This window comes from Empidonax traillii, unplaced genomic scaffold, assembly GCF_003031625.1.
Source record: "Empidonax traillii isolate 1590-97213 ecotype Southwest subspecies unplaced genomic scaffold, ASM303162v1 scaffold242:size1152717, whole genome shotgun sequence".
Classification (NCBI taxonomy): Eukaryota; Metazoa; Chordata; class Aves; order Passeriformes; family Tyrannidae; genus Empidonax; species Empidonax traillii.
Genome location: NW_020955435.1, coordinates 890,937 through 917,513, shown reverse-complemented (window position 1 = coordinate 917,513; position 26,577 = coordinate 890,937). Strand labels below are relative to the sequence as shown.

The 26,577-nt window shown below is 41.4% G+C and overlaps 1 protein-coding gene across 1 annotated transcript; it reads right to left on the bottom strand.

The window, feature by feature from the left end:
* Window positions 1–102: 102 nt before the first annotated feature.
* LCP2 (lymphocyte cytosolic protein 2) lies at window positions 103–24,139 on the bottom strand. Its single transcript, XM_027888645.1, has 22 exons — window positions 24,116–24,139; window positions 22,828–23,169; window positions 20,363–20,425; window positions 19,129–19,175; window positions 13,880–13,945; window positions 12,993–13,024; window positions 12,476–12,510; window positions 11,211–11,415; window positions 10,697–10,797; window positions 9,563–9,632; window positions 9,272–9,355; window positions 8,481–8,506; window positions 8,375–8,394; window positions 8,174–8,278; window positions 7,423–7,453; window positions 6,796–6,808; window positions 5,900–6,020; window positions 3,965–4,014; window positions 3,070–3,173; window positions 2,362–2,439; window positions 1,169–1,324; window positions 103–465 (listed from the first exon to the last, which is right to left on the bottom strand). Exons 2-22 carry the CDS (start codon window positions 22,903–22,905, stop codon window positions 343–345), a joined length of 1,608 nt encoding a protein of 535 aa, XP_027744446.1. The 5' UTR covers window positions 22,906–23,169; window positions 24,116–24,139; the 3' UTR covers window positions 103–342.
* Between the last annotated feature and the right edge of the window lie 2,438 nt (window positions 24,140–26,577).

Here is a 26,577-nt window from a genome sequence, read left to right as displayed (position 1 = left end):
ATCCCACTTAACAAAGCTGAGGGGAAAACTCTTCGTGCTTCAAAGGTTATCAGGTACAACTTGTATTATAGAACTGAGAAATAATTTCATCCACATCTTGGAAAATAAAAAATTCTCATGTACTGTATGATCAGTGGACAGTAACAAACATATTGTAGGAAAATCATATTTAAAGCATACTGCATTTAAGGCATAACTAAAAAATAACATAATCCTTTTTCCTTGAAATGAAATGATTTTTAATGACTTCATGATTTTAGTCTGCTGAAAAAAAGAAGTATCTTCAAGTTTACAAACTTCACTAGGCTTCAATACGATGTGTGATCTTCATTAAGGTCTCATTTAAATATGTCCTGCAGCATATTTTAACATGCACTGGTTTCTGGAACCTCTGTCTTTTCCATCAATCAGAAGAAGGGGTGTCCTTTGGAAATGGTCAATGATATCTGCCACAGAAGAAAAATCCTGTGGGATGGAAGAAAATGAGAAGGCTACGGCAGAAATGTCAGAATTATTAGTAATCAGTACAACCAACAGGGGTTTTTTAAACCTCTAAATATTTAGCAACCTTACAAAAAATACATTAGGTCCAGTAAATACTGTCAGATCAACTGTTCTCGTTCCTGCCATCATCTGTGGCTCAGTAACTATGTCTACAAGCTACAGTTAATTTGTGCAGTTTGTCTAATACATGATGTCATCATTCTGCTCAATGTGATGACTGTACTTGGAAGTTTAGAGAGCTGATTGATAAATTCAGAGGGTTTGGGCTCCATCAGAACTGCAGTGTGAGGCTCACTGGGCTTGCCTGTGCCAGGAAACCCACACAGAGCTGCTGGTGCAGCTGAGCCACCAGTCAGGGAGCAAAGTAAAGTTGGTAGGTATGGATTTGCTCTCAGCTCTGTATTTATTTCCCTTATCTGGTATATTAGTGGTAAATAAACATTCCCTGACCGGGTGTATGGATTTCTAATGGTATTCTAAGCTATCCCTTCATTCCCTGAGTGCAAACAGGAGAGTCTGATTTGACTTCCAGCAATAACAATATTCTACCAGGAATAACTCTGAGACCAAAAGCAGAATTCCAGCCCAGGAAAACCTGACAGTTAGGAATGAAAGAGGAGATCCCTCACAATGAAAAGAATTAGTGTGAAAACACTAATGGTACCTCTTTTCCTTTTAAGCCAGTTCCTAACAGATACAGGTGCTCCTGCTCCTGGTAACGGATCTGGATGTTGTACACTTTGTCCCTGTATAGCACCATCAGGACATACGGATGAGTGACAGTTTTCCTGGAGCTGTCTCTCACCAGGAATGTTCCATCCTGAAAGACGAAAAAATGACAGGTGACAAACAGGAGTCACTCCCCCGTTTGATCAGTATAACAACCTTAACTAGAGCACTCCTTCTAAGTGGTTTTTCTTTCTGAAATCTTTTTCCCTCTGCTAAGAGAAACTGCACTGTGAGAGAGTTTAAATCATTCATCAAATGTGTTGTCTTGCAAGTTTGCTGCTTAAAACTTCCAGTGTGTTACAAAAGCAGATTTCTAGGGAAGGAAGGAGGGATGTTCTACGAGGGAGAGATTCCATTAAAGGAGGAAGTAAAATATCAAAGGCCAAACCTGGCATCCCATTAACCAGAAAAGAAGTTCATTTCTGCCAAGTGCCAGTCAAGGTTCCTATGGGATGCATTTACAGAGAGCCTACAATAATGATAGTGGCTGTGTAATTTAGGTAAAGGCTGTGATAGTGTACCACTCTGCTTTTCTTCATTTCAGATCTGGCTTGACAAGTCTTCCATTGAAATCCCTTTCTTAAGGGATTGTGATCCCATAAGTTGGGCCTTACTCCAAGTGATTGGAATGTTGTACATGTCACCCTCAGCTCGTGGCAAGTGCTGTGGAGTAACCACATCTCCCCCAGCGATTATTTCATTGACATTTATAATTTTATTTTATCTCCACATGCACAGATAAGCCTGGGTTCCATCTGTCTGTATCTGTGGCTCATTTTGCTGGTCAGCATGGCCTAGAAAAGGGTGGGATCTTATAATTCAAGCTGCCTAAAAATTGGAATTTGCGACAAACTCCTCACTGATGACAGAAAACTATTTCCAGAGAACAAGTCACTCCTCCTAAGACAGGCAAGGTCAAACTGCTTTCCAGAGACACGTAATTTGTTCTCTTGGATGGTGGCAAACAACAACCTTTGTGGGTGGCTTGGACCGGGCGTGAAACTTCTCTGTGGGGAAAGAGTCAAGATAAACCCTTCACCCTGAGCACCTACACTGGTGCTGCAACCTTGGGAGCACAAGGACACCCAGTGGGGGGGGTGGGAGGATCCCCTGCCATTCCCAGAGCACCTTGTTGATTTTCCGAAGAGCTGCCTCTGCCTCGGGCCGGCTGACGAAAGCCACGTACCACTCGTTGTTCAGGGAGCCCTAAAGGATGGTTTGGGGGAGAGGAGAAAAGAGAAAGTCACCTGTCAGTGAATGAGTCCGTAATTTGAGCAACACACAGGGAGGTAGAGAGAAATTTCAGTGTGAGGGATATTTTTATGTGCAGAATCCCTGAAGGTTCGAGTTTCAGGGTATTTCTTACAGTCCGGTGAAGTGGCACTGGAGGATTTTAAATTATTGCTCACTTTGATAAATTTGAAAATACTGCAGAGCTAACTATAATACACCTGCAGTTAAGCCAAATAAACAGGTATTTCCAAATATTTTCAGTACCATATTTTAAATGGTATTTTCTCTTTTGTCCACCTGGAACTGGCACCCTTTGTCCTTTTTTGATTGTTTGTTTATTTTTAAATTTTTTTATTATTATTATTTTTGAACTATCATCTGAGTCCATCCTGCAGACCTCCTGTGAATACATCATGAGTGGTTGCCCAGCAGTGTTACCACCAGCAGTTTGTTCTCAGCTTGTTCCATTTGAAGGAACGCGAAGCAAAAATGCACTTACAAAGCTGAGTTCTCTACTCATCAAACTTTTGTGGAAGGAGAACTGAATATGTAATATCAGTTGAAGGCAAACAAGTATTTTTCTGTGTCTGTAACGCTTTGTACCTCATTTTCCTCCGGGTTTGTTTGGTGAACAGTCTGTCTGCTGGGGATTGGCAGGGGAGGTCTCACATCAGCTGCGCCTCTGGAGGGGGATCTGCTGTTGTTGCCTTCAAAGATATAAAAGTAGAAAAGAACATTAAAGCCAGGGCAATAATTTCATCTGTGTATCCGGGGTGCAGGGTCTCGGTTTTACGAGGCATGAAGTGTTTGGGACTGATTTGAAATCACATTCAGGCTCCTCTATCAGCACCACCTTCTCTGCCTAATGTCACCCCTGGTGCACCCCTTCTATGAACTCTTGCACTTCCATAAGATCAGATGAACTTGAAATAGAGGTGACACCTTTTTAGTTTCCATACCACAGTCACTCAGTTGAGAGCATCTTGGTTTTCTTTAGAGACAGAAGCAACATTGCCTCTTTGCAATCCTTGCCTTCTTAGTGATTAGAAAGTAAAAAATGTCACTGTAGGACATTGGTAGCTGTTACCATAAGTGAAAAACTACCTGCAGAACAATCTGTTTCTGTGTTTTCTTTATTTTTTACTTGCTTTTACAAGACAAATAAGCAGTGTTTTCACATGGAAAACACTTTTCTGAGAGTATTAGCACACCTCAGCTCTCAGTGCTGCTTGCTGGACTGAAAAAGGTGGTTATATCAAACTGTGACACTGGTTTAACCAGGCAGGGAGCCCAAACTTCATGGAAAAAAAACCCAAAACACCAAGCAAGTTGCACAAAATGCCTTTCAGGAACTCGGTAGTTTTCTGTTCACAGCTGAACCAGAAACATCCACAGGAAAAAAATATTATATATTAACTGCACTGAAACCACTGAAACCACCTTTCAACTTTCAGTCATGTTTTTACCAAAAAGAAAAGGAGGAATGCAGGATACAGACCTAGATGTAAGCGAGGTGGTAGTGAGCCAGTTGAAGACAGGTTTCTAGCACTGTTTAAAAAACAAAAACAATCAGTACAAGTACATTTCTATGCAGCATTTCTGTGTTCTGAACAGCTGACTGGGACTTTGTGCCTGTTTTATAGAATGACCCATGCAGGATGAGGGAAGTTTTCCTCTTTTTAGGTTTTTTAATCTTCTCTGGGTAAGTGGATCCACCTTTAAGTTTACCTGGAGCTCAGATCTGGAAATAAGGTAGAGGGAATCAGTAATGATCACCAATAATTTTGGATCAGGATCAGTGCAGAAAAGCACTGCAGCCTGTTGATTTTTCTCAGGGAATGACTCCTTTATTCCCCTAAAGCAGGAAGCACAGGGAACACTTTGCTAGATGTTTGTTTCCATGGGATTCCACTCAAGAGAGTCAAAATTTTTTTTTTTTTTGGTGGCTTCTCTGAAACTATTCATCAATACTGTTGATGAAAATGCCATTTCTCGTTAATGGTGCAGGCTGGGAAGGGCCAGCAGCAGAAAGGACTGGAGCATCCCACATATGGGGAAAGGCTGAGGGAGTTTGGGCTGTTCAGCCTGGAAAAGAGAAGGTTTGGGAGGTAAATTAATAATGCTCATAGATATCTGAAAGCAGAGCCAGGTCTGTTCAGCAGTGCCCAGTGATGAGACAGAGGCCATGGGCACAAACTGAAACTCCAGAGGCTCCCTCTGAACAGGAAACACTTCATTGTGAGGACAACCAAGCACCAAGCACTGGAGCAGATTGCCAAGAAAGCTGAGGAGTGTCTGGTCTTGGAGACACTCAAATGCTGCCTGGATGTGGCAGCCTGGTCAAGGTGACCTTGCTTGGGTGGGGGCTTTGGACCAGATGACATCCAGAGTTCCCTGCCAACCTCAACCCACACCCAAAACTTCTCAAAACAGAGCCCTGATCTTCAATTTTTGCTGTTATTTTCGTTTCTTCACCTAACTGGGAACAAACAGCCTGCACTCTTAGTCCTTTACAGTTCGTGTTCCTCTTCTGCTTCAATGGGTTGTTGAAAAGGCTCTGAGATGAAAATGCTAATTATTTCTGCAGAACAAAAACACCCCATCGTGGCTTGATTCATGGGAGAGAAGCTGTCAAAGGGGGGGCCTCCACTGCAGCAATTTTTGGCACGTTGTTTGAATACAAGCACCAGCGTTCATCACAGGAACAGTTCCATTTGCATATGACCTTGCTATTGCTACTGCAATATTTGTTCTGCTGGGGCGGCAGCAGTTCCAGAGGGTGATGGTAAATTGGAGGAATTCATCAAAGAGCCATTAAAAAAACACACAAGGAGCCCGGTCTAACTCAGCAACTCTAGGATTACCAGAATTCAGATTATCAGGAATCAGAATTTAATTAAGGGCTCCTCCACCCAGCCAATGAAGGCACAGCAATCAAATCTTTGCAAGCTGGAAACAGGAAAAAACTTGAAGCCAGGTTCACAATTTTAAATGGGAATTATCAGCCATTAGAGTAATACTTATTAAAAGGGTGATGAAATTTCTTCTGATTCAATTCCAGACGACTGGGATTTTGATAGAATTTAGGAGAATTTGGAGATATTTTGGGGACAATTTTGTGCAGATGTGATTTAGATGGGTTTTGTTCGTCTATTTGTTGATTTTGGTTGCTTTTGATGGATTTGTGGAATTCAGGAATGTTTTGGGATATTGTGGGATATTTTGGGTGTGATTCTGCATGGACTTGGGTCTATTTTGGGGGACTTCAGTGCGATTTTGGGCTATTTTACTGGATACAGCCCAAGTAAGGAGCTAGTTGTTTCCATGGGATCCTCGGGTGCCTGAGATCCATGCATTTCCACACACTCTGTTATTTGCTGGATTGCCAAGGATGGAGATCCAAGAGGAATAACAAAACAACAGTGAGACAAACCTTTCTGCCCCAGGCAGGCTGGTGGATCCTGGCTTAGGTGGAAGCTTGAGGGGTTTGGCTGGGAGGGAGCTGGAGCTGTAGGGGGGCAGGCACGGCTGGGGCACCGGTCTGTGGGGGGCAGCTGTGCAGGGGGAGAGAAGGAAGCTGAAATATGATGGGAGACACCCTAAAACAAACAAATCCTGTCACATCACTGCTGTTTAACCAGATAAACATCATGGGGCAAAGCAGTCTGTAAACAGTCTGTGATGTTTTAGTTACAGGTTGTAAATTCAGATGGTCAAAATGGGCTTAAAATGGAGTATAAAATAAAAAATAAACCAGCACAGGCTTGAGCAACACTTTTACATTCCCTAACTCCTGTTTTGGCTGAGCCACAGCTGAGGTGTCCTCCCTGCAGCAGAGCTGAGGGTGGTGAATAACCAAGTGCTCTCTGGTGCCCAACTTCTAAAGAGCAGATTTGAGTCACCTTTTGAACAGCATTCCTGCCAGAGTGAAATAAAACATTTTCTCTCTGCAGTGGCCTCAGACCTGACCTTCCAGTAAGAGGGGAACAGGCAGCTGTGCTCTGCACAGCTTAGATTTCTTACAGTGGCTGATAATTCTGTGATAATTCACACAGACTGGGTCAAATCTGCTGCTGCTCTTATGGAGTCACTTTGCCCTACACTTAACTGTAGAATTTAGCATTATAAATACTGTTGTTACGTGACAGAAGTGCTGCTTCTGCTCACTAAAGTGAATAACATTAGAGAGTGGCACCAGATACCACCTGACTTTTGAAATGCCTATAAAGAAACAACTCTGAGATAATTTGCTTGTTTTTTGGTTTTTTTTTAAATAGAACTAAGGCAAGAAAGACCTTAAGCCAGAAAAATCATTGTAGAAATACTTACTGTCTTCTTCTTCCTGGGGAGCCAAAAGAAAATAAACATTAGTAACATATTATAGCACAGTTCTTAATAATATTTCACAAAACCAAAACCTGGATGTTGGTGGATTTTGGTTATACAAGGACTGTAATACTTGCAACACCAAATAATTGTTAAAGGTCTTGCATTAATTAATTAGTTGTTTACAAATAAAAAATGTGGTGGATGTCCCATCATGGCTCTTGACCCAAAGCACTCAAAAACTCTCAGCAGATACAAACTTCTCTCATTCCTCCAAGTGTAGGCTCTCAGAGTTATCTGAGAATGAAACTTTCAGGTCAGCTTAAGCTGAAAAAAAAATCCCCCAAAGCCACAGACTTAGTGTAAGCAAAATCACTTCTCCCTTGTCATAAAAAAAAAAAAAAAATCTGGTTTTATTCTTCCTTTATCTAAGATAAAACACTCAGGGAATATGAGCTTGACACAGAACTGCTTAAAAAAACACTCTCTGTGCTATGAAAGAGCCAGGACTGTTCTTTACAGCTGATAAAAGAAACAAGTTTACCTTGTCCAGAATTATTGGTTAATACAGGTACTTGATTTTATTGTAGTTCCTATGGTTTTAAATAATTGCTTTGAGACTGTACTCACTTCATTTTTTTTGTGTGGTGGCCAACTCTGCCTGAAAAGAAAACAAACACTCATCACATGTGGAACACTACCCATTCATTCACTCATTCACTCATTCACGTGCAGCAGGCCATATTTTCAACTAGAATATGAATTTATAGTAAGTTTGAAAGGCCCAGCGAATGCCAAACCTTTTTTTTTATTCTCATAAAAATATCTAAAATTCTGCTTGCAGCCCTAATCCAAGCTGCTACACTTGTCCTTAGCCCAGCTTGAGTCTATCAGTGAGGAAAATTCCTGTGTTGATTACGAGATTAGAGCTTAAAACAAGTTTTTACAGTGATGAAACATTAATCTTCAAGTCTTGAACTCACTCATAATACCTGGCAACATTGATGGAGCTCGTCATAAAACTTCCAGGCTTTGTTCCTCTGATAAATGGCCTCTTTTTTATCTTTGTTTCTCTGATAAATTATTCTGGCTGATTAACAGACCTCAATTACTTTCTTAACTTGTTTTAAGCTCAGGCACAGTGTTCAGCCCCTAGTTTATCTCGAGAATGCTGGGGAATGGCACTGGCTATTCCCAAGGAGGTTTGCAGGCTGATAAAGTCAGTGGGAGGGAAGTAAAGCTTTCCCTTTCCAACACCCTAAAAAACCCAGCACAGAACTCGTTAAGTGACGTTCCCCAGAGCGAGAACCAGAGCTGCTCATCCACATCTTTGTTAAATTTAATTTATCCTGCATTAAACTGCAGTGAAATGAGCACTTACTTTCCAGGGCTTTGCTTCCTTAAGGGAAGGGAGTTGCCTCTTTCATATCTGTCACCTGGTGGGACAGGAGGTTTGGGCATCATCGCCAGCTGTTCCCCCAGGGACCTAAAGCAAGAGCAAGATGATGAAATAAAGGCAAAAAGCAGCTTTTTAAGAAACAACTGGCACTGGGAGGATCATTTCAAGAGGAAAAACTCTTACCTTAGCTGTGAAACCAGAGGCTGGAAAGCAACAAGGAGAAGTTGAGTGTGTAAGTGTATCAGAATAGGCAAAAAACTTCTATAAGCACAAAAAAAAAATATCTTACCTTTTCAGGAATATTTGGCTTCCTCCCTGAAAATAGTAAAAGCTTGTATTTAGAAAACAATGAAAGTTAATTAATTAAGCTTTTGTGAAACCAGAGAGTTTTGAACATAACTGGAAGTTAATTTTGCAAAATGAAGCCCTCAGCCTCCTGAGACATAAAGCAGAAAAGTGTTCTGGCTTTGAGAGTGATGGAAAAATTGCAAAATCTCTTTTTAAAGGCCAATTTAACCATTTTCAAGGTGGCATGTTTTACAATCATATTTTCTATGGTTCAGCTTTGAGTTGCTGGATACTTATCTGCCATCATATACCAGACGAAAGAGTTCAGATAATAAATAAAAATCATAGAGCCATATCTTTAGATTCTTTGTATAATGTGGTTTTCAGGTCTGAAACAAATGTGCTTTTTCTTCTATGTCTTACCAGTTCTCAGCATCTTTTCAAGTCTGTTGCCACATTACACACAGCAGAGCTAGCTCCCTATTTCTCTTTTCACCTACTAAATATCTCCTTGTTCATTCACTTCAGTGTCACTCCAAACCTTTATTGCACAGGGATCTCACAAAGTCTTTCTGTTCACCTGCCTGCCCTTGGGTTGCTGTTCTCTAAACACAATTTCTCCCTCACTTTACAAGTTCTGCTCACACTATCTGTTCATAAACAGATTACCTTGTCTAGGACTGGACCGGAGTACATCTGGTCAAGCCTTGTTCTTTAGCATCACTTATATTCAGAGTGATAATTTTCAATAATTAAAACAAGCACATTGATATTAGTGCAGCAAATACTGACCTGCTACTGGGCTCTCTCTTTCGAAAGGGGGGGCCAGGCGGTCCAGGGAGGGCTTGGTGCTTCTGTCAACAGAAGGAGCTGGGGCTAAACACAACAGCAGTGTGAGATAATGTGCTGGGGCAGGTTAATATACCTTTAATTTGCACAGCCACGAGCTGGTGTGGCTTAGAATGACAAGTGAGATTTCTGTGTGAGAGCAGAAGAGAGTGGAAGTGAGGAGATGGAGGCAGGAGTGAAGTGCCCCACAGCCCACGGGAAAAGCTTTGCAGGGACAGCACCAGCTCTGCTTACGTTTCAAAGGCTTCATGTTCCTGTCTCTCCCCAGGTCGTTGTGGCTCGGTGGAGGAGGGAAAGCTGGCAGCTGAAACAGGGATTTCACAGGTGGTTAAAATGTGTCCTCCCCTCTCAGGTGTAGCTGCAGTGCATTAACCCCAGCACACACATCTGCCAGTGCCGGTGTCTGTGCAGCACAGCTGATCCCACCTCACTGCGGGAAGAACGGGAGCCACGGGCTCTCCTGAGGAATGCCCCACCTGCTTGGCTTCTTGTTGGGCGGCAGAATTGCTTCCATCTGTTTTGCCTCACAAGGAATACACCGGTGGGATGTATTTTTGGGGCAGAATTGTGTGAATTGCCGAAGGAAAGAAACAGGAGCTTCAACCCCACTGCTGTGGGTTTGCCCCTTCAGCACAGCAGGTGCTGGGTTTGTAAATGCACTGAAATGAGTGGATGTACATTTGGAGAGGAGAAATACGTGCTCCTTAGATTTTAGGACAGCACTTTTGAGAGCTCGTGACACCCAACAGTCCTCTGTGTTTCCTACAGATGAACTCTGTCACTGGGTCAGACCAAAAATCCTTCTATCACATCCTAGAATTACCCTGTGTACATGGTGGGTCTAATGTACATCTGTCCTGGCAAGCACTGAGCCTATTATAGTGCCAGTTGTCAACAGCATAAGAGCTTTGAGTTTTGAAAGATTCACAGCAGACAAAAAAAAAAAAAATAAAAGGAAAAAAATCTGGGTCATCCCAGTTCTCATTATACAGTCCCTCACACTTTTATCTGTTCTTAATTCAATTGCACAACTGCTCCATGAATAGCTTGGAAAGAATTAACCTTTTTTTAATTTTACAAATGTCACTAAAGAAACAGAGAGGCATCTCTTACAAATATGTAATTTTTATGTCAGAGGCATTCACATGTAGGTATAAATTTCCAGTGTAGGAAACACCCAAGTAATATAATGTACTATCCAAGTAATGGAATATATTTGTCCCATGAAATTTAATTGCTTGAAAAAATGGTCACCCTGGAACAGAGTTCAAATCTGTTTTGATGGCTGATTAAAAATGTCGTTCCACTTGGACTTTGAAGAAGTTACTGGCATGGGAAATAGGTAAAACATTTTAGAAAGGAACATACAGAAGCACCTCTTGCCCCAAATGGGGCTGGTCCTGGGGCTGGGCCAGGTCTCTGGGGTGGCACTGGAGGCTGATGTGATGATCTGGTTGTTGAAGGTCTGTCTAAAGAAAACAAAAATCCCAAACTAAGCAACGACACAGAGTTTGGTTATTTAATACTCATTAGATCTTTAGGGCAAAGAACCCTTGCAAGAACCTGGATGTTCAATGTATCTGAAGACACTGCTGTAGGATGTCATTGGCAGCTATTTTATGATCTGTGTGGGGACTTACAGGCCCATCTGTCCCTGTGCTGGTGACTCCTCTGCCAGGAGGAGTCCTATTTACTGAATAAATCAATATTTATTGTCATGCCCTGCAGTTCAGTGACTGTGAAACACCAGCCAGTCTGAAAGGCAGGTTTGCACCTTCCACCAAACCTTCTGCATCCCATGGCCAGCCACCTAAAATGTGGCTGGCAATGTGTGGAAACAGAATTTACAAATCATTAAAGACACTTTGTTTTCAGTAATTACCTATATAATCTGTGTTGCTTGGAAGTGACTTGGCAGGAAATATGACATTGTGATGGGCTTCATCGTTGATGGATGGAGGGGGCTCGTAGCCATCACTGTCATGTTCTGCTTCCCCAGGTTCTTCTGTGGGGGATTCATAGTCAGCCTCATCTTCCTTCTCCTGGTCTTCATCAGGGCTTTCGTAGTCATCATCATCATCATCATCATCCTGGCAAACAAGCATAAAAAGTGGGTGCTGTAACAGAGCCCTAAACACTTCAGGGCAGGTTCCTTGTGGCCTTTCCCTGCGGTGTTTTTGCCTCTGGAGGATCTCAAGGTTTTACAACCAGTTTGAGTGAAAAAAAAATCCCATTGAATTAAAATGGGGAAAGGAGGCAACACTGAGATTGATGGAGGGAGCACCGAACAGCTTCAGAAAGGAAACAAGTATCACTTTACACCAGTGCAGAGGAGGGTCAGGATAAGGTGAGAGCTCACTGAAGAGCACAGGGCGTTTGTCTGGGGACAGACAAAGCACCAGCAAATGATCCAGTGCTCCCAGAGCCACACTGGAGCAGCAGCTGATGCCTGCTGATATCCATTCTTGCCTACTAACACATATTCTGCATCCTGCAACCCAACTTTTACAAATGCTTTTGGGGAAAATGACGTCTTAGATTTTGGGTCTTGGTGTCCTCCACCGACCAGACCCAAACCAGCCAGGTGGGGCTTGCAGGACCTCGTGAGATCACTGTGTCAGTGTGGTCAGTGCACCTAAAAAAACACTCCACTGGTGTCTGGGCTGAAATTTCCAGAGCCCTCTGTATTGGCACAGAGCCCAAGTGCTCTGTAAGAAGTGGTTACTTTTACCTTCTGCGCTCCTAAAATAGCAGCAAATCTCCTGTGGACTTAGTAACAACTGTTTTATTGGGTTTTTTAAATGCCTCTCCATTTTATTTTTTTCTAAAATTTAGCACTGGTTAACTTTAGAGATCTCCATGAACCCAGCCTGTGCATCAGCAGCTGAGGTGTAATGATGTTTCCTAAAATGCCAAAAGGCAAAAGGAACTTCTGCAGGCTACTTGGACTAAAACAAATGATTCATCAGCAAATCCACCCTCAAGAATAAAATGGCAAGAATTTGCCACCGAAAAAAGGCAGCAACATGTGTTTCATTTACTGGCCACCGCTTCGAAGAGCTTGAAATAGGTAAACAAAATTCAGGTGGGGTTCTGAGCAGGCAGGGCATCGAACCAGGGGGGATTTCTGTTGGGTCCAATACTCACAAAGGAAGACCAGCCCCCGTCATCCTGAGCGTACCCTGTGAAAGAAGCAGAACCACAGACCCCTGAGCGAGCACAGCTTTGGGAAAGACTCAACAACCCGACAGAAAACAAGGACACAACCAAGCCCAGGTGGGTTCTGAACCTCAGAGCAAGGTCACAAGAGCGAGCTGGAGCTCCAGGGGCAGCCCAGCAGTCATGGAGGGTGCTGGGAATAACACAAGGATTGAAAACCGAGAGCAAAGCCCCCCTTGGATGAGATGGTTCATTGGTCTTCACCACCTTTTCTTTTTTAAAACCATTTTTTCTTGCTTGTTCTGCTGTATCTACTCCTTACGCTTTTATGAAACTCCTCTGTGCTCTCATATTTCCATTTGTTGGTTTGGATTTTTGGTTCCCATCCCCACTGCCCTCAATTGACTCTGCCCTGAAAGTATTAATTTAATATTTTAAAAACTTTTTGGTTAATATTTTATAACACTTTTTGTTGTTAGGAGGGTCTCTGCCAGCACACACTTACCTGGGTTTTCAGGACTTTTTTGTGTTTGGGCCCTACAACAAAGACACACAAAAAAAAATAAATTCCTCCTATTTGCAATTCTCAAAAGTTTGATGCTTTTATTGTTATAATACTTAGCTATAACAGTAGAATGAAGCTTATCCAGATGAGTTTAACTCTGTTCAAAATGCCAAACCCACGTTATTTCATATTTCACATACAGGAACCTGATGTAAATAAACTGTCTGGAAAAGAATTCAAGCCAGAGGCCGAGTGCTTTGAAGCAAAGAGACTCAGCAAATACATTTTTCAGGGGCCTAGTCCTGAAAATAGAAGCTTTCTTTACTAATTCAGATCAAGGGGTTGAAAATCAAGTTCACAAATATTTGTAAAACCGAGAAATATTTTTATGGTTTTCAATTCTAGTTTTGGACTCCAGTTAATGGAAAGGTGTAAATTCACGTGATCAGATGATGTAAAACTCTGTTATATAGACTGGACTTGGGTTTTCATGGTGTAGGAACACAAATTGTTCTTTTCTCATGCAATGTTCTTGCAATTTTTGTTCCTTTTCTATTGCAGGAATATTCTATTCAATGACAAGTCATTAAGAATTAAAAATTGTAATGATGTGTAGTCTGTGAAATGCATTAATGATGATTTTTTATATGATTATATTATTGCACTATGTGTCTGGACTTCATAGGCTTCCTAAAGATTAATCTTCTCAGGTGGAAAACTGAATGAAGTGTGCATGTTACTCATTCTGGACAGGGCAGAAATATCTGGGGTGCTCAGGTTTTGCTTTTCTTCACAGAAGAAAATATATTAACTAAACAGAGCTTTATTTTATATAATAAAGATCTATTTGAAAGCTTTGAGAAAGAAAACTGAATTGTTTTACTTACCATTTTGGAAGGAAAGAGAGCCTCCCGTCATTTTTGTTTATTTCTTGACTTAATTTACTTACGATTCTATTGAAAAGAAGCACAAAAACAGTTTTTAAAAAAAAAACTCCTCAAAACCTGTCACTTGTCAAAGCAGCCAAGTCATTTTCTCAGCTGCTTTCCCCCAGTATTTACTAAATTAAAACGAAATTGTTTATTATGTGGTAAGAACACTGACTTTACCATCTTATTGCAAAGTTGCCCTGCAGCACATCCAATGGAAAACTGGACTTTTTTTACCCAGGTAAACCCCCATGTTGCTGTGTCATGTTTAAAAATTAACCTTAAACCCGGCAAGCCTTAGAATTTTTGGGTGTTACGAACACTAGAACACTGCTTGAACTGATGGCCACGGCATCTGTCAGATTTTTGTGGAAAAATCAAGTAATACTTCAGGAAACAGAGCTTATGGTTACAAAAGCAGGGATTAAATATACCCCCTGCCTCCTCTCTATGCTTTTTGTGTTCCTTCCCCTGCAACCAAGTTATACTTAATCCAGGATCCCTCCAGGGGCACCCACAGCCAGCCCAGATAGCCAGGATTGGGAATTTTGGTATTAAATGAGTCCCTGAGAGCAACTCTGAGGGTACAGGTCAGTCCTTACTGAGATTTCCAGGATTATCTCCACTGAGAGGACAGTGAAGAAGTTTTCTTCTATAATTATTCTGCCTCTAAGAAAGCTTATGATGAGCCACGCTCTGATTCTCAGTTCTCCTTATTTCTTCGTTTGAGGAATGTCTGACCAAGACAGTCCTGGGACAACCAAAGCAAATTGTTTACATACAACTGGTTAACAATATTATTTAGGTCTGTCAGAGACAGTAACTGTGGAAATAAAAACAGTATGAAAAAAAAATCAGGAACTTAAACATGTCTGTTTGTCTCAGGTTCTGAATTCTGTAAAATCCTGACTTCATTCTTAAAGCAGAATTCTTTCCCAGCATCTCAGATTGGGCCAGTTGAACTTGATATCAATATTATAAAATATTTGATTATGGCCAGGCAGTTTCCACTCTTATTTTGTTTTTCTTCTCCTTTTATGACTTTTTCTGCTACTCAGCAATAACAATCCCCTAGGGTTTTTTTTCCAAATGACCTAATCTGTGCATCCTTCATGTTTAACTGCTCCTCTGGGCTGGGACAGGAGGAAGACAAGCTTTCAAACAATGCAAGGTTAAAAACAAGCCAATAAACCCAAGCCATTTCAGGTCTGAAGAGGAGGAAGATGAGGATGAGAAGTTGAGGATATGTACTGAAGGATCCAAGTATGAAAATATGCAGGAATAATGTAGTTTGGGTTGTTTTCTTTAAGGCAGTACTTTGCAATTTTCTGATTTGAAGCCAATATTGTCCTACTTGCCCCTTTTGAACTGCACACAAGTGCAAATGTTAATAATTTCAGAAGGATTAAAGCTGTCTAAACCTGACATTGTTACCCAAGCAAATTGTAAAAAGCAAGAAAAAGGCCAGGTTTTAGGCACAGGGCTCCTCTTGCTCTTCTTTCCCATGGAACCAAGTCTGGTCTGCAGGGGATGAGGAAGTTGCTGTGTGAGTAATAAGTTCTGTGTGAGACACCAGGAAATGTTCTGGGGTGAGCAGTGCTCTGTCTGCACCCCTGCTCTGCTCAAGAAGGGGATGATGGAACTTGAGTGTGGCTCATTCTGCATTGTAGAAGAGGTAAAGGAACAATCTTTCACAATATTTAGAGTTTTTTAGAAGAAATAAAATGAAGATCAGTGCTTTTAGAGCTAATCATTCTTTTAGTTCAGACTTCCCTGGGTGTAAATAAGGGCTGAGTTTTTGGAAGCTTTCTGGACTAAACCTGGACTGGCTGCTGTGGGGATTTACACCAACTGGTTTTGGAGGAAAAACCGACAGAGAAAATTTGCTCCTTTTAAAAAATTAATCCTTTTCTGCTTAAGATACAACTTCAGGTTTATCTGAAATTCTCCAAAGCAAGGGCTCAGAGGGGTTATTAGGAGGAAGAGAATTTTAGGAGGGTGACACTTCACAAGTATCATTATGACAGGGGGTTGGGGCACTGAGTGTGTTGCCACGGGGGGAAGGAAGTACCAAAACCACAGTGCTCTCCGAGCTGTGGGACTGGATGATGGGAGAGGATAAGGCAGCAACAGCACTTGCAGAAAATGTTACTCAGACTTCTCTTTCTCTTTCTACCTCCTCCACCAGTTGCTAAACTTAAAACTGGCAGGAAGTTGAAGTTTAAAGAAACCCACACAGCCAGCCCTCAAAGCTGCCCTCCAAGAAGGGCTTTTGTGCACTTAACTGCAAGATCCTGGTGTCAGGAGTAGAGTCCACTCTACCTGTGTTGGGATAAAGGATTTAAGATGGGTAGGAGAGGTGGAATACAAAGTTCTCAGGACCAGGAAGTTGCACAGTGAGACAGTGACACTGTCAGGAGTTTAGCTGGTGATAAATTCTGAATGAGCTTTAAAATATTTTTGAAGACTCACATTTGTTACCCACAAGTCAAAACAGCTCTTAAGCTGTATATTGGCTTCTTGTTTCATTAGAATTATTAACAAAATGTTTGTAAGACCCTCCTGATTAGGTCTGAGTTTCATTTAAAGCTTAGGGCACATATTCAATGCCTGCTCTGTGTAAAATATGCCATATCCCTTCCTGGTTAAACCAGTGTCCCTCTCACTCTTTCAGGACACAGTGTGATGTTTGTGAAGCTTCAGGTGTTCAGCCCTTTTAATGGAGAATTCCAAACATTTTAAGAAGTATTTTAATTTTCAAAATAATTTTTTTTTGGCTTCATTTTGTTTTTAAAAACAAGCCAAAACTTTTATGAAGATGTGCACCCACAGCAGGGCTGGTGGAGATCAACTTCCAAAATAATAATTCTCTTAGTAATAACAGACGACCTGTGGTGGTTTTTAATGAGCTTCAGGAAATGACCTATCATGCTTTGTAATGACAACTCTTGGCTGCTTTGTCTCCTTAAAAGTCACAGAATCATTCCCAAATAGTTATTCAGGTGCCGCTCAAGACCTGAGCAGCAGGTTTGCTCAGACACTTCTGTCTATGAAAACCATCCCCCAGCTCAGGAGGTCTGTGCAGATGGAGGTTGTGGTTTGCCAACCCTGCATGGTTGCAGCGCTGGGTTCTGTTCTCAGCCCTGCAGCTCAGTCAAACCCCGCTAAACTTACAGCAACAACCTCTTCTACAAGGACCTTTTATTCACCTCCTCACTGCCCAGCACTGGGAGTGTAACATTTGCTATTTAAATTAAGGATATGCTCGAATTTCAGGACCGCTGTTAAATATCAGGCACTGTCACTACAACATGCTAATGCTCTCTCAGCTTGTAGGAAAACTCCTCCTGCTAGTTGAGGCTTGTATTATGAAAGGAAAGAAGACTGTGACTATGCTCTAGTAGAAATCAAATGTTTGGGTGAGAATGGGGGGGTTCTGAAGTAATGAAATTAATGGTTAAAAAAAGTGGCAGGTTCTTCTACTCATGAATTTTATCCTGGGGTTTTGGTTTGGGTTTTGGTGGCTTGGGGTTTTTTTTCCCTTTTGGATTGTTTTTTTTGTTTGTTTGTTTGTTTTTTTATTGGTGGTATTGTTGTTGTTGTTGTTACTGTTGTTGGTTTCGGGGTTTTTTTTATGGGAACCAGTTGTCTTCCCTATTACATCTCCAAGGTCTTGTTTTAAACAGTGGCTTTATATGGAGGACCCCACATGACACCAACCTTTTTGCATGTATATTCACAATAATCAAATGAATTTTTCTCCTTGTTTGTGAGCATGGAGAAATCTGAGAACAGGGGGCTTAGTTCCAGAACTTTCATTCAGATTTAATGATTTACTTATTTATTCAGTTCCTCGAGCTGTGCTCCAAGCTTCACTCTTCTTTCAAAGCTCTTGTTCTTTCGAGTTCTCATTGAATAACTAAAAAAAAACTGACCAGAAAAGGCTGTTCATTTTGAATATCATTTTATCTCTTCACCTATGGCATTAATATCTCTTGTGTGCGTGGGTTTATTAGAACACCCACTGACCTCTTTTGACTCAGGACTTTGAAAGGAAATCACCAAAAGTTCTCAAAATTATAAGCTCAAACAATAAGAACACGAGGCAATTTTTTACCAAAGGACTGTTAGGGAGGGACAAAATCTCAGCGAATTATAAGCAATGTCCTTCACAGGAGGGTAAGATGAGTTTGTCACAGACAATCTGGTCTCTCAGTATCAGCAGCATTGTTAGATGTTGCTTTTAACTGATAGTGAGTTCAAAAAATGTGACACATCAGGGTATCCTTTTTTTTTTTTCATTACATCCGGACCCCCTTCCTAACACATCACACACCACCAATCCCTGTTACTGGGATATTTGTCGTGTGAAAATATAGATCTGATTTTAAGAAACTTGTGGTGTTTGAGGCTTTCAAGTTCAAGCCCTTGCCTGTCTGATCAAAAATGAGCAACAAAGAAACAGCTATGTTGGAAAAGCTTGAATTCCCTTTTTTTTTCACCTCCTGTTTTCTTTAGAAGACCACGAAGAGCTCCAGGTGTCTCACGGTCAGGAACCTTCCAACCTCCAGCTAAAATATATGGCAGAGAACTCTCAGCTAAATAACCCCCTTCGTTTTTCCACCACAAAATATCAGAAGTAGCTGATTTCTCTGTTTCTGAGTGTTGGCTTAATGAGCTTACTGTTCTTCATTTAGTTACTTCCACGAAATTCTGACAGCTACTCAGAACTTCCTCGGGGCCTGGTGGAGCCAAGGAGGGCTGTTTAACACTGAATCACATGGCCCAGACTGATTTATCTTCAACACCGACCTAAAACAAAACCACACCATGAAAACCCTTTGAACTCCTCAACTCCTCTGGACGTGCCTGCCTTGGTTTTTTTTTCCCCTTTGAGTCAAAGTCAACAGTTAAGCAGCGAACAGTTAAATCACACTTCAAAGGGAAAGCTTGCAAAAAAAAGTTCAACCTTTGTGCAGTTGTTGTCAGTCAAAAGAATTTATGCACAAGTTCTTCTGAACATCCCCCAGACAGCCTTTTTGTATGGTATCATCATGCTTGAGCAGTCATGACAACACTCCTCGTATTTTGGAATATTCCTCTTTTTCTCAATCACTTGCAAATCATTTGCCTGATATTCCCTACGAGTTTTCTCTGCAAGCCAGCTAAAATAAATGTTAATAACGAAGTGGTTTGGCTTTACTTACGGCACTCTGAGTTTGGGAAATTTCTGAATGTCGTTCTCAGACATGTTCTGAAAAGGAAACACAGGATATATCATGAAATTGCTGGTGGAACACCCTGAGACTTACAGAAGTTTTCATATAAAAGTACATTAATTACCCTTCATATGGTATTTAAGTGATTTCAGAAGTAGATATACTGAATCTCTTCATGTCTGTGTAGTGAAATCAGACAAGTTTGGGCATGATTCCAAAGTTTCAGGGTAAAACTGTAAATTTTAAGATAGAGAACCACTGGCTGGAGTTTTGTTCTAAGACCTGTAACATCAGAAATCACGTCCTAGAGGACACGTAGCTGGAAAACTCCTTGGACTTCAGAGGAGCCTTGGCAGCCTGAGAAAAATCTTTTTAGAAACTGGGATGGGGAGGGGGAGAGTGTTTTCCTCCCCCTTGAACCATCACACAGCAGTGGGATTGAGATCACTCCCGACTGGACATGCTGTGCCAGAGCTTTACTGATGCTCCTGCAGAGTCACCCCCTCTCTTCTTCCAGCATGAGCAGCTTCACCTTCAGGGCAGATTCAGGCCTTGTGAAAACTCTGGATTTAGCTGATCCAGTGTTTTGTTTAGTTCATTAAAAGCTTCACAAATTCTCTTTGGAGCATGGAGGATAGTCTGGTTCTGTCCATCTTTTTTACTGGCAACGATAGGTTTCTAATTACACATTGTTTCACAATGGAACAGGGTCGATTTAAACCCTCTGAACCTTTGCTTACTGGTTTTGGTGCTCTCAAACTTCACTCATTTTGTGTATTGCTACAGAAGAAATCTAATTTTATCTCCAGAGGAATGAAAGAGTGATTACAATGCAAGGCCAGTCGTTCTGAGCAGGGCTTTGTCTTCTTTAGTATGAGAGGACAAGTAACAACTGGGGGGCTTCTGTATTTAATATCTGAAATCAAGAACTTCCTATAAAGGAAGAGGCAGCTTAAATACAAGGTTATGGTTTTCAAACTTGTCAGTTTGAAAAATACTAAAAAAAAATATGCACATTGACCAACAGGCTTGGGTTCCCAGCTTTCCATATGTAAAGCAAGATGTCTGGCTGATTTCAGCAAAGGCATTTACTTCCCAAATTTCCACCTCAGTAACCACCTGGGAGATGAGGGCTCTGCATCTTTCAGTGCAAAATAAAGAGGAGACAAAAACAGTCACTTGGTTGGAATTTTACAGGAAGGAATTTTACAGCTCCACTTACCAGAAACCTCTGTCCATTTATGCTGTGCTTTCTCACGACTTTCTCACAGTCCTTGTACTTTAACTGTCAATGAAAAGAAGAAGATTATTGCACCCTTAATTGTAAGTATCAATTGAGACACTTTAATATATGGCTGGCTTTGAGTAGAGTCTTCCAGCTACCTTTTTGTGTGTTATGACCAGTATAAATGGCTCATTTGATTCCACAAACATGGATTTTTATGGCAGAGATTCTTCAGTGGACTTGAGGATTTTCATCCATTTGAGAACATGCAATTCCTCACAGTTGTCTGGCCCAAAGAAATATTCAGAAAATGGATATTTTGCTACTGAAGGGGAATAAGCAGTTGCAGAAAACAGGAAGTACAGCAAAAACCTGGAATACTGAAGGCCTGATTCCAGCCACAGAATTCACTGTTGTGATCAAAAAGCCTCCAGTTCCAGATGGAAATCCCACTTGTTAATCCTGGAAATTATTTATAACATTTGGGAAGCTTTTCCACAATGTTTTTTCACAGTAACATTTAGGAGAAAGGCCTTTTAGAAACTGGTCAGGTACAGGTTGATCATGTAGCTTTAAACACTTCCAGTAGATGCCTTAGGTTTGTTTGTTTGTTTGTTTGTTTTTTTTTAAGAGCCACCTCCAGTTATTCATGTGCAGAAACAGGCCTAACTCTGCTAAATATTTTAGGATACAGATCAAGACTTTTGTGCAGGCTGAGGATTTAAACCTGTGAGCAATTTCTTTTGTACAATAAGCACTACCATGACATTGCCAGCACAAATCTGTGCAGGGGGAGCAACTGCAACACTTGGAAGAACCCACCAGTGTGACTGAGACACAACCTCCTTCTTAAAGTAATTGATGGGAAATACTGTTTAGCTATTAAAAGTAACCACTGGGATATTCCAAATATGAACATTTTTGCTTTTTCTAAAATAAACAAGCAAACAAACAAATAAATGAAGTGCTTTGGAAAGTATTTGAAAATTTTGGGGTTTGTTGGTTCTTCCCTCTTTTGAATGCATGGTTTGATTTAACACAGGCTTTAAGTTAACTCACCTAGAATCGTGAATTAGGTGTTATTATTGATAAGAGTAAAGAATTTGTATTTGACAGACAGTGAGGACTTTATTCATGCCCTGATACATCACAGTATTGTCCCATAAATTCCTGATGTGTGTGCTGCCTGAATTTTGCTCCTGTGAAGGTGCAAGCCAACAATGAACTGATGAAAATTATACCCTGTGTTATTAGCAAATCGCTTCAGGTGATAGAAAATTGGAAGGTGATTGTCTTTTGAATATTATTCCGCAATTAGCTTATTTTAGAGGGAGAAAAAAATGCTTTTCCCTCTTGGAGTTGAATCCTGGACTTTGAGCAATGTTAGTGATATGTGTGAAGAAAATTGTGTGAGTTTATCAGGGGAGATCTGGTCACTTATGACAGGTGAGTTAGGCTGAATTAGGCTGGCATTGTCTTACATAGATTTTTTAAATGATTTAAAGCAGCCTTTGCCCTGATTCACTTCTCCAAGTGTGGAATGCCAAGATTTTCTCCATCCTGGGGAGTATCTCAATCAGTAGAAGGCAGATACTAAAGAATAAACGTGAATGCATTCACTTAGGGTAGAATTTACAGTTAATCCCTTTATCTCTGTTCAGAATATCATGATCAGCTCTTTCAGGAAGCCACTTCCCTTATTGATTTCTTGGAAATGGGGATATAACCCCCTCACACTGCACCAGAGTTGTAATGTTTTTCGTATTTGTCTGAAGTTACCTGTTGATAATGATCTCATCTGTTCCATCTCCAGTTTTTGGTTTCACTTTCCTGTGCCACCAACCCCTGCCCGCTAAAATTAGGGGTTTGTAAGTAGCTGGTAGTTTTACTTCTCTGTGTTTGATCTGCTTTGGGTGTGCATTCTAGTATCAAACTTGCCTCAACTCCCCAAATAAAACCCTCTCTATAGAGTTACAGGAGCTGCTGAAAACATAAACTTCACCTGATTTCAAAAGGAAGCCCGAAGTGTCCCAGGTTTTACAAGTGCAGCCATGGATGTGATTAGCAGAGACACTGAGGTTCATTTGTAACATGGAGCAATTTGAGGGGGAAAAAAAAAAAAAAAAAAAAGCTCTCTCCAGAAAATCATTGATGGCGACACAGAAAACTTGTAATCTTCACACCTTAATGCCTTCCACAGCTGTTAATGTTACACCAGCAAGTAATAAAGTAGCTGCAAAGTGTAAAGCCGTCCGTTTTTCTTACACCCAGTTAAAAAATCCTTTTCAAGCTTCATTTATGGATTTCACTGCCCAGTTTGCCTCAGCTTCTTCTTTGACAGTGCTTTTGCTTTTGGTGCTGCTGCAGGCTGTGCCCCTTGTAAAAGACCTAAACCTGGCACAAACAACGCCAACAGGAGTTTCCTCCAATGCCACACGAAGACAGAACGCAGCTCAACTCACCGTCCTAAAATACGCTGCCAGGTCATCGGCGTTCCAGGTGACCACATCCGAGCGGTGGGGGACGTTCCGCAGGTCCATGGTGAGCTTTTCTCCTCCAGGTGGTCACAGAGTGTTCATAGCAGTGCTATCAGTGAAACAGCCATGGATTCCCCCGCCGTGTCACCCCTTCCCAGCCTGTCCAGGAGTTCCTCGCCCGGCTGGTTCTGTCAAAGACCCCGCTCTTTGAGCTTCGGGGTTCCGTCGCTGGGACGTCCCAGAGAGAGAGAGATGCTGCTTCCTCTGACACAAAATGGTCTCTTCTCAGAATAAGCTGCAGCCAGTCAGCCTCACCACTTCCTTTCTCTGAGTATAAATAAGTAAACAAGGAAGCACAGCAAAGTGGTGAAAATGTTCTGCCTGCTACATGTAAGTCAGCTCCTCTGGACCCTGTTTGCTGGTAATTGCACAGATAAATGTTTATGTGTTTACAGACTCTGTACAGCATAAAAATATTGTTGTGTTATCTGCACAGACCTGGGTTACTCCCTGTGCAAGTTTAGCCCCTCCAAAGAAGAAACACTTAAGAGAAACTTCTTCTATTTACCTCACCCCCTGAAGTGTCCAGCATCTTTCTTTGACTTGTACTGCAATAAAAGGTTGTTGTTGGAGCTGCACAGGAGGAATTCACAAACCATGGAATTACAGTCAGAATTCCTTCAGTTAAGAAATCACTGAGTGAAACTAAAAAAAAAAAAAAAAAAGACAAGTTTAGATGAAAAACTACTACATTGCCATTGTTCCAGTGCTTCATTTTCCAGCTACCTCTTATGAGGATTTCTGTGTCTGAAAAAGAATCCACAAACCCATAATATTATCAGAAGGACAGGAGGGACTTTCATCTGTCATGTACAGCAAATTCAGGCATCTTCCCATCAGGAGGTGAGATTACATTGAGTAATTCCAAAGGAGGATATCCATTCAGCCTTTTTTTCTTGTGATGGTAAGAATTCTCGGGACACTACTCACCAGTGCTCCATCAGGCTGCTCAAAATCAGTGGCCTGTATTAGTTAGAACAGGTGCACAGTCCTGAGGCACGGGAAAGGAAAGTTTCTCTTCTTTCTAATGATCAAGGAAATGCTCATTAGATGCTCCCCTGTTTCCAACCACTGAGGACCTTCTAACCCTGGGTCTGTAATCTGCAAGTGTTGCATTTGAGTGCATGTATTTGAGATCAGATCTACAGGTCTTCATGGTGGTGAATATAAGAGCTTTCCTTCTGAAATCACAGGCTGATTTAAAGCAGCTTACTTCTTTTTCTGGAGAAATGTTGGTCCCAGCTGTTCCAAGCAGTGTAGCATTTATCAAACACACGGCACAGCTGTGTTTCCTGGGTTCTTATTCAGAGTGATGGGAATCACCTGAGGCACCTCCTGACAGTACCACAGAAATATCACCACCTCCAGGTTTGGGGATGAAATGGGACTAAATGAACTTGTATCAAAGAATCCGGAAAGGAGAAGTTTGCTCATTGTCAGCAGTGGGGAAGGGGAGGTTACACGACTCCATCTCAGACATCCCAACACATCCTCTGCATTTCACAGAGAGACGAGTTTCTCACAGCACAGGGGCAGGAAGAAGCCTGTGCTGTAATTTCCATTATTCCTCTCTCTCTCTTCAGAGTCACTCTGGTTACCTCCAGAATTATCACTTTCTCCCAGATGCTCCTGTTTCCCCCCCAGCTTGGAGAGGTAATTTCAACACTGCTGGTCCCTGAGAATGGACATCAAGAGAGGAACAGCTGAATGACCAGTTGTGCCAGAATCTCTAGTCAGATTTGGGTAGGAGTGTAAGGGAGGATGTCTGGCAAGCCACCACGTGTGATTTGTTTGGAGGAAGACAGGCAGACTTGAGCACTGGGGCAATTAAATGAACCCCAGCCAACAGACAGGGACACTGAGGGTTCTTGGGGCAGAATATCAGGTTTGACAGTGCAGAAATCTGGTTGGTAATTAAGACACATTTCAGAGGGGAAAATCCTAATTGTCTGCTGGGACTGATCATACACTTCGAATCTTAGGAGTTCGATTTTAAACTTCAAGAAATGAGCACACAGTAAATAGGCAGCTAATTACAGCTGTTATCAGGTGCATACATTTCCACCGACACCTTTTCTTCCCTCTTTTTAAAAAAGTTGGTGTTTTAAAGGCGTTTTACACCCTGCAGTGGCACAACCTTCACATAATAAATGTGTCTCTTCAACAGCAGCTGCCAATGGTGCAGTTCTTTTGATGCAGTGATGGGCTGGTGACTGATGTTTGAAAATGTGAGAGTCAAACCATTTTAGGCAACACAGGGGGGGAAATTCACACTGTTCACATTCTGCTGCCTTCAAACAGCAGCAACGTGTTTCACCTCTTTCTGGTGGTGTTCTGTCACCTCTTTCTGGTGGTGTTCTGTCCCTGTTTTAAGTGGGGTCAAGGGTTTGCTTTGAACAGTTTTCAGAAGGGTTTGTTTTTCTAGAATAACTCAGGTTATGTGTCCATTCCCCTAAGAAACCAAAAAAAGTTCAAACCTCGTAAGAATTTAGTCTCCATGTTCATCTCAATCCCAAAGCACAATGGGTCTTCACCACGTGGTTTTCTTTTGTCCCGCCTAATTCTGTTTTTTGAGTTGATTGTTCCTTTTATCCCGGGAATATTTGCCACTGACAGCCTATTGTCCCTCCTCTGTCACCTCACCCCAAGGTGCACGCCCAGCTCTGACTGTGGGGGGCTGAAATGGTGACTTTATTGACTCAAACAACCGGGCCCTTTGCAAAAGCAGCAGATGCTTTGCTGGGGCCTGGTTTGCACCCCACAACCGAAGGGGAGGAGGAGAGATTTTTGGGTGCGTGGTGGCAAAATCTCTGATCTTCATATTCCCCCCTGGGGCACAGTGTGGGGAGCAGAGAAAACAACCTTTGTTTAGCAACAAGGTGGGTTTTGAGCTAGATGGGGGAGATAAGGGAAGCAGACCCTGGCGAGGTGGGATAATGCTTTTTCACCAGTTTGGTCAACTTACATCTAAATTACAACAATCAAATCTCATCATTGGATCCACAGTGGTGATATCTTTCCTCTCTACTACGTGCTCTTAGTCTTTCTTTCTCTTTCTATTGCTTGTACATTTTAGTAAGTGATAAGTTTATAGTTTTATATTGTTATATTTCTATGGATAATAAGCAAAATGGTTACATACCTCCTTTCCATTGCGTATTTATACATATATATATTGTTATATGCATTATATATATTAGATATACATTGTCTATTTTCTATACATTATCTATTTTATATACATTATATATATTTTACATATTATACATTACACACACACATATATATGCTATTCACTCTATTCAGTGTCATTTCACTCTAATCCCACCCAAGGGATCTATGACTGACAAGAATCTCAGTTATCCTGCCCTCAGGGGCAGGTCCTGCCAGTAATTCATGGAAAAATGCTTTTATTTTTACATCCTTTAAAAATCACAGTATTTTTAACATAATCCTTATTTCCTATAATAATTGCTGAGCCACACTTTCCACTCCTCCATGTCCTTATTTCTTATTCCCTTAATTCTTGCAGTCAAGTGTTAACTCTGGCTTTGCAATGTCTGTGCATTAATACAAGAGGCAAAAACAGGGTCTTTGCCAATTTGAAAAAGCAATTTGCAGCAGTGGGACTGCGAGGCTTCCTCCCCACCTAGTGGCTGAATCACAGTCCCATGG

What these genes read in the sequence shown, in the direction of transcription:
- LCP2 (XM_027888645.1), bottom strand. Translation starts at nt 22,905, where the DNA reads ATGGACCTGCGGAACGTCCCCCACCGCTCGGATGTGGTCACCTGGAAC. An exon ending in TTGGGGCAAGAGGTGCTTCT is followed by an intron (nt 9,633 to 10,696) that starts GTATGTTCCTTT and finishes TCCCTGTTTCAG; the next exon opens with CTGCCAGCTTTCCCTCCTCC. An exon ending in ACCACCTCGCTTACATCTAG is followed by an intron (nt 3,174 to 3,964) that starts GTCTGTATCCTG and finishes ATATCTTTGAAG; the next exon opens with GCAACAACAGCAGATCCCCC.